The following is a 7,648-nucleotide window of genomic DNA, read 5'->3' on the forward strand; positions in this document are numbered from 1 at the left end:
CCGTGATTGTTGCTGGTGGCCTTTTCCACCGCAAAATTAAAACCCGTGGGGCTTCAACAAAGGACGTGGCTCTTTAGCCGTAATTTTTCTGCCTTGTTTAGTTTCAACATTTTAAAGCAAACCCGGGAGCTCAGAGGACGTTTGGCTGCTGAGGGCCAGTTTCCTAGGAAGAAACTCGAAAGAGCCCCCCGCCCCCCTCAGCCTCCCGCTTCGGAAGCCCCCCGAGATGCTGCCAGCGACCGAAGTAGGAGGGCAGAGAAAGGGAAATTTCTGCCCTCTTGGTGTCCTGTTTTTTCCTTTGGGGAGGAAAAAAGGTCAGATACCAGAATGTCGAAGTAATTCAAAAGTACCCCTCCCACCCCCCCGCCAAAGGTTGACATATATTTGAAACTGAGTGTGGCAGTCGTTTGTTCCACCCCGATCAGAGGTGGTCTGGGGTGGGAGGTGGTGGACGGGATGCCAGAAAACGAGGGAGAAAACAGAACCGTTGAACTTAACCGTGCTTCAGGGTGAGGTTTTTATTGTCTTTGACAACCGGAAGTCTGGAAAAATTACTTTTATCTTTCTGTGTTGTTTTTAAGAAGTAGCTGTCCAAGGAAAAGGGCGCACTTGACCACAGTGGGGTAGGGGAGGCGAGGGCAGGGGTTCGGAGTCTGTGGTGACTGCAAAAGGAGGTGACACAAACTGCCCTGGGAAAGCTGGTAACTGCCTGCTCATTGGCCGAACTCCCCGACTTCGCTTTCCCTTCTGCTTCTTCACCCCCATTTTCCACGGTCGGTGCCAGGGTCTGTGCTCTTTGACCAAGATCAGCTGCAGCGTGCTTACTCACCCTTTTATCACCTCTCTGTCAAAGTGCTGGGGGGGATATCAAATGAGAGGCTGAGAGACTCTTGTGTACAGATAAGGGGCGCCAGGAGCCCTGGGGGTAACTCCTGTGAGATGCGGTAATCGTGGGGGGCAAGGAGAGGTGACAGTCTTAACAACTGCAGCCGTCAAGTCACCTGCGTCAGATGGAGGCTTTTCAAGTCTCTAACAGCCCCGAATGTCCATATGGAACTACCGCATCCCACCTTTATCGACAGTCTGTATCTCAGAGCCTTTGCTTCTCTGTTCTCTTTTCCTTCTCTGCATTGTGAAGAGTGGGACTCGGACATATCCTGTCTCTTGAATGAGTTCTATCTCCTCAGAGTGCCCACTAGTTAAAGGTACCAGTGTCTGAAGTTACAGGTGACATGAATTACCTGGGCTGCCTGCTTTCAACTGAAGGGAATGTCCCGAACATCCTGGCTTATTTACCCCTTGAAATTCTTGAGATGGTGATTCCAGTCGCCAGTAATCTAGTCTAGCATTTTATCACTGTTTGTTAAAGAAGTTCTCTAGGTCCAGTTGAAACCAATTGTGTCTTACCTGCCTTCTGATGCCATCCTCTTGAAGACCCAGAGGTGACACATCACCCATTTGCCTTCACTTCACGTTTATTCTAAACCACTGTTCATGAAATACTGTGCTGGATTAGCCTCTAGGGGCCCCCAGAGCAGGTCCAGTGCCTGTTTTCTATGCCTTCCTATTGCTAAACCCAGCTCCATTGTGTTCACATTTATTTTCATACGTGGTGATGATTAAAATGTGTTTTGCACAGGTTCAATGACTACCAGTCTTTGCATTTGATTTTACCATTGTTTACCTTTGTTAGGAACCAGGACTTTTTGTACTTTGTGGGCTCTTTTGTTTTGCCAGCATCAGAAACGGAGATAGTTCCCTGATTCCACATCCTAGCCACTTTTCAGAGAATCACGCAGACTTCCGAGTTCACTGACATGTCTGCTTGCCAGTGATGCTAGAGTAGAGAAATCTGAGTGCCTGTGTTCCTAGGTTGTGTTACTGTGATGCTAAACTGTAGTGTCATATTGACTGGGGGTAAAAGAGTGGTGGGATAAGTCTAAGCCCAAAACCGCATCTTTCTTAGAATATTCTCTTGACTAAATATCGCATGCCAGTTTAACTCGTAAAATACTTGTCATTGTGAGTTTATTTGAAAAGTGTGGGCTTCCCTGGTGGCTCAGAGGTTAAAGTGTCTGCCTGCAATGCGGGAGACCCGGGTTCAATCCCTGGGTCGAGAAGATCCCCTGGAGAAGGAAATGGCAACCCACGCCAGGATTCTTCCCTGGGGAATCCCATGGACAGAGAAGTGGGCTGGTGGGCTACAGTACATGAGGCCACAAAGAGTCGGACATGACGGTTTGCCTTCAGATGAAGCTACTAAGTGCAATGACTGTTTTACGATTTGGAGTTCAAATTTTGTGTTTTTTTAAAACACTGAAAAAACTTACCAGTGAGAAAAACAGAATTCTCAGATAATTTATACAACTTTTTTTTTTTTTCCTGAAGCACCTTTCCTGTTATTTACAGTGTTAAGCTTTTAAGGACACGTCACCTGCAGCGCAGGCTGGCTTGCAGGGAGTGCTTTGTATGAATTGTTTTGGTGGTAGCCAAATGTGCCAGCTCCCTGACGTCCATTGTTCTAATACAAATGAGTAGTCCCGTGATAGGAGGTAACTGAATGAGTAGTCCTGTGATAGGAGGTAACTAAACTTAATCTGGCTAAAGTTATAGTGTCAGGTTAACAACTACCTTCAAATAAAATCTGGCATATTTTTCACTGGAATGTTACACAGAGAGGTTTGATGATTGAGTTTGCCATTAGACCACAACAATCAAAAGATTGTCATATATTACTCTCGGAGGTTAGCAAACAGGATGGGATCAAAGGAATATGAAAGATCTTAAGAGAGAACATGAAAAAATTCTATGGTGTGGTAAAAGGCGTTTCAGTAAAAGTATCTCAAATCATTACCCTCCTTGTCAAAATGTTTTAGGTAGTAAAGAACGTGCGTCCTTTGATTTGGCTACTTCACAGGGAAAGATATCAGTAAATTTGTTCCCAGTAGAATACCATCCAATTGTATGCTGATTTACTGTAAATTTTTAAATTACCGTATCCTTTTCTAACACATGGCTTTGAGGACTTGTAAAGTTAGAGATTGTTTGCCATGTATAAAATGTATTAGTATGTGAAATTGTATGTTCATGTGCTTCATAACATTGCAAAGTTGTGTACCTGTGGGTGGGGATAGTCCTGTGGTGACCACCTTGTGCTGAAGCTTGAAATTAACTTTTCTTTCAGTGCCATTCATTGTTCTGTACAAGAAATACTCAGAGTTTGCATTTGTAATTTGACTTGCCAGCGCTTAATACAGTCTTCATAGACTTTTTCTGTCTTTGGCTGTGCAGGGTCTTTGGCGCTTTGCGTGTGTTTTCTCTAGGTGCAGTGAGCAGGCGCTTCCCTTGTTGTGGACCACAGACTAGGTGCTTGGGCTTCAGTAGTTGGGACTTGCGGACTTAGTTGCTCCATGGCATGTGAGTCTTCCCCGGCTAGGTGTTGAGCCTGTGTCCCCTGCGTTGGCCAGGTTGATTCTTATCCTCTGTACTACCCAGGAAGTCCCTAGAATTTTTTAAGTATAGTTGATGTATCATTTATATAAGTTACAGGTGTACAGTAGAGTGGTTCACATTTTTAAAGGCTGTTCTCTGTTTACAGTTGCTATAAAATCTTGCCTGTATGTTCCTCCTGTGGTACAATGTATTGAGCTTGTTTTGCTCATAATAGTTTGTACCTCTTAATCTCCTGCTGCCGTATTGCCTCTCCCTACTTCTAAACGTTAGTCCTGTATATCTGTGAACCTGCTTTTTTTGTTATATCAAATGTTAATGGGATGTCCCTGCGAGTTACAGCAATCTGTGTCTCCCTTCATCCCCCCAGAAGAAACGCTGTACTCAGCAGCAGTCCCCTCCCATCCTCTCCTCTCCTCTCCTCTCCTCCCCTGGCATCACTAATCTTTCTGTTTCTACAGATTTACCTTTTCTGGACATTTCATATAAATGGAATCACCTATACCTGGCCTTGCATGCCTAGCATTTTTCATTTAACATAAATATTTCCCAGGTTCCTCCGTGTTGAAGCAGGTAGCAGTAATTCATTCCTTTTGGTTGCCAAATAATAATCCATTATTTGAATATACCACATTCTATTTATACGTTTGTTAACGTATAGGCATGTGGTCTGTTTCTACATTTGGGCTAATATAGATAATGCTGTTAGGAGCATTCCCGTTACATATTTTTTGTATGTGAAATTTTTGTGTAGACATGTTTCTCTTCTTTTGGGTATACTTCTAGGAGTATAATTGTAATTGCTGGGTCATATGGTAATTGTACGTTTAACGTTTTGAAGAACCATCAAACTTTTTCAACCAGTTTACATTCCAGCTAACAATTGAAATCGGTTTCAGTCTCTCCACATCCTCACCAACACTTCTAATCATCTATCTTTTTATTTAATTATGTTATTTCTATTATCTTAATTTAAAAAAATTTTTTTTATTGAAGTATAGTCGACTCACAGGGCTTCCCTGGTGGCTTGCAGTGCAGGAGACCTGGATTTAATCTCTGTGTTTGGAAGATCCCCTGGAGAAGGGAATGCCAACCCACTCCAGTATTCTTGCCTGGAGACTCGCATGGACAGAGGAGCCTGAAGGGCTATAGTCTGTGGGGTCACACAGGGTCAGACACAACTGATGGACTTCACTTCTTTCACTTTTCGTAGCGGACTGACAGTGTTGTGTTTCTGGTGTGCAGCAAACACTGAGTTACACGCACCTGTGTATTCATCCTCTTTTCCACTGGGTTTTGTCACAGGCCGTTGAACATAGGTCCTTGTGCTACGTAGTGTGTGTGTGTGCTCACTTGTGTCTGACTCTGACCCCGTGGACCGTAGGCCACCCTGCTCCTCTGTCCATGGGACTCTCAAGGCAAGAATACTGGAGGGGTTGCCATTTCCTTCTCCAGGGTGCTATACAGTAGGAACTTGTGTATTTTATATTCAATATATAATTGTATCTGCTAATCCCAAACTCGTGATTTATCCCTTCCCCACATACCGTTACCCCTTTTTAATGGTAAGTTTGTCTGTGAGTCTGTTTCTGTTTCGTAAATGACTTCGTTTGTGTCATATTTAAGATTCCACATATGAGTGATATCCTAGAGTACTTGTGTTTCTTTGTGTGGCTTAACTTCACTTAGTGCGGTAACCTGTAGGTCCGTCCGTGTTGCTGCAAATGCTATCGTTCCTTTCTTTTTGTGGCTGAGTAACAGTCCCGGTCTGTATGTACCACACCTTCTGTGGTCCTCTCCCCGTGGGCGTTTAGAGCGCTTCCATGTTTTTGCTGTTGTAAATAGTGCTGCCATGAACGCTGGGGTGCGTGTATCTTTTTGAGTTAGAGTTTTTGTCTCTTGGGGGTATATGCCCAGGAGTGCGATTGCAGGATCATATGGCAGCCCTAGTTCTAGTTTTTTAAGGAACCTCCGGACTGTTTTCCATAGTGCTTGCACCAGCTTACATTCCTACCAACAGTGTAGGAAGCTTTCCTTTTCTCCACACCTTCTCCAGCATTTGTTATTTGTAGATTTGATGTCCATTCTGATGGGTGTGGGGGATACCTCATTGTAAATTTGATGTGCATTTTTCTAGTAATTAACTAAATGCAGAGTTCCAGAGAATTGCAAGGTGAGATAAGAAAGCCTTCTTAATGCAAAGAAATAGAGGAAAACAATAGATGGGAAAGATAAGATCTCTCCAAGAAAATTGGAGATAGCAAGGGAACATTTGATGCAAAAATAAAGAACAGAAACATCAAGGACCTAACAGAGACAGAAAAGATTAAGAAGAGGTGGCAAGAATACACAGAAGAACTGTACAAAAAAGGCCTTGATGACCTGGATAACTATGATGGTGTGGTCACTCTCCCAGAGCCAGACATCCTGGAACGTGAAGTCAAGTGGGCCTTAGGAAGCATCACTACGAACAAAGCTAGTGGAGGTGATGAAATTCCAGCTGAGTGATTTCAAGTCCTAAAAGATGGTGCTGTTAAAAGTGCCAGCAAATTTGGAAAACTCAGCAGTGGCCATAGGATTGGAAAAGGTCAAATTTCATTTCAATCCCAAAGAAGGGCAATCCGAAGAATATTCAAACTACCCTACAGTTGCACTCATTTCACATAGTAGCAAAGTAATGCTTACCTTCAAGCTAGGCTTCAGCATTACGGAACTGAGAACTTACAGATGTTGAAGCTGGATTTGGAAAAGGTAGAGGAACCATTGCCACCATCCATTGGATCATAGAGAAAAACAAGAGGATTCCAGAAAAACATCTGCTTCGTTGACTATGCCCCATGAACACGAATTGAGCAAACTCTGGGAGATAGTGGAGGACGGGAAAGCCTGGTGTGCTGCAGTCCATAGGGTTGCAAAGAGTCGGACACTTCCGGTGACTGAACACTAATTAGCTCATCCGTCCTTCTTGTACTAGCCATCCTTATGAGTTTATGAAGGGTCATATACAATGTGCAAATAATTTCTTCCATTCTGTGGGTTCTTTTCACTTTCTTGAAGGTGGCCTTCCTTTGAAGCAAAAAGTTCTCAATTTTGACAAAGTCCATTTTATTTATATTTTTATTTTGTCACTTGTACTTTTGGTGTCATATTTTAGAAACCATTGCCTCGTTCAAAAATATAGATTTACTACTATGTTCTCTTTTAAACGTTTTAAATCTTTATCTCTTACATTTGGGTCTATTATCTATTCAGAGCTAAATTTTATGGTGGGAAATAGGAGTAAAACTTGATTCTTTTGTATGTAGATACCAAGTTGTGCCACCACCTTTGTTAAAAGACTGTTCTTTCTTCATTGGATTGTCTAGACGTCCTTGTCAAAAACCAAAAGTGATCCATCTCAAAATGGAAGTACTGTTTGCAATGCAGAAGAAAGCCCCTCCCCTTCATCTCTCTTCCCTCTGAAAAAAGTTACAAGGTGGTAATAGAAACTCATTTCACGTTAAATCATAAATTACAAAAAAGAAAAACCCCAGTGATCATAAATATATGATTTTTTTCTGGACTATTCCTTTGATCTGTGTGTTGGTCCTTGTGCCAGTATCACACTATTTTGATTACTGTTTTTTTATGGTAAGTTTCAAAATAGGGAAGTGTGAACCCTCTAACTTAATCCTTTTTCAAGATTAACTTTTGAGTCCCTCGTATTTCCATAGGAATTTTAGGACTGGCTTATCAATTTCTGCAAAAAAAAAAGGCAAGTGGGATTTTGTTTTACAAATTTGCAAGTGTCTTCAACGCCTGGTTTAAAAAAACACTTGAATTCTCTTATCTGCTTCTGAGTTCCTTCCTGAGTTCCTTGCAATATATAATTTTATATAAAGTATATAAGGGAAATCCAACCTGCCAGATAGGTACTTGGGAAATGGAGGAGTATTTTAATACTGTCACATTAAATTACTAATACAATACTTTTTTGGGTGATTGTGGCTGTTCTCTGATACTCAGGCTTCCCAGGTGACACAGTGGTAAAGCCCCCCCCTGCCACTGCAGGAGATACGGGTTCAATCCCTGAGTCGAGTAGATCCCCTGGAGTAGGAAATGACAACCTGCCTGGAGAGTTCCACAGACTGAGGAGCCTGGAGGGCTATAGGCCATGGGGTCATGAAGAGTTGGACACAATTGAGTGTGCATGTGCGCG

The 7,648-nt window shown here is 42.7% G+C and overlaps 1 protein-coding gene across 1 annotated transcript in view; it reads left to right on the forward strand.

The window, feature by feature from the left end:
• The window catches only part of RHEB (Ras homolog enriched in brain), a 54,245-nt gene that overhangs the window by 1,451 nt on the left and 45,146 nt on the right, over positions 1–7,648 (forward strand). Inside the window, exon 2 of the mRNA XM_010857355.1 lies at positions 102–244. Within this exon, the coding sequence (XP_010855657.1) occupies positions 102–244 (143 nt within the window). The remainder of the gene's footprint in view (positions 1–101; positions 245–7,648) is intronic.

Source organism: Bison bison, unplaced genomic scaffold, assembly GCF_000754665.1.
Source record: "Bison bison bison isolate TAMUID 2011002044 unplaced genomic scaffold, Bison_UMD1.0 scf7180017864379, whole genome shotgun sequence".
Classification (NCBI taxonomy): Eukaryota; Metazoa; Chordata; class Mammalia; order Artiodactyla; family Bovidae; genus Bison; species Bison bison.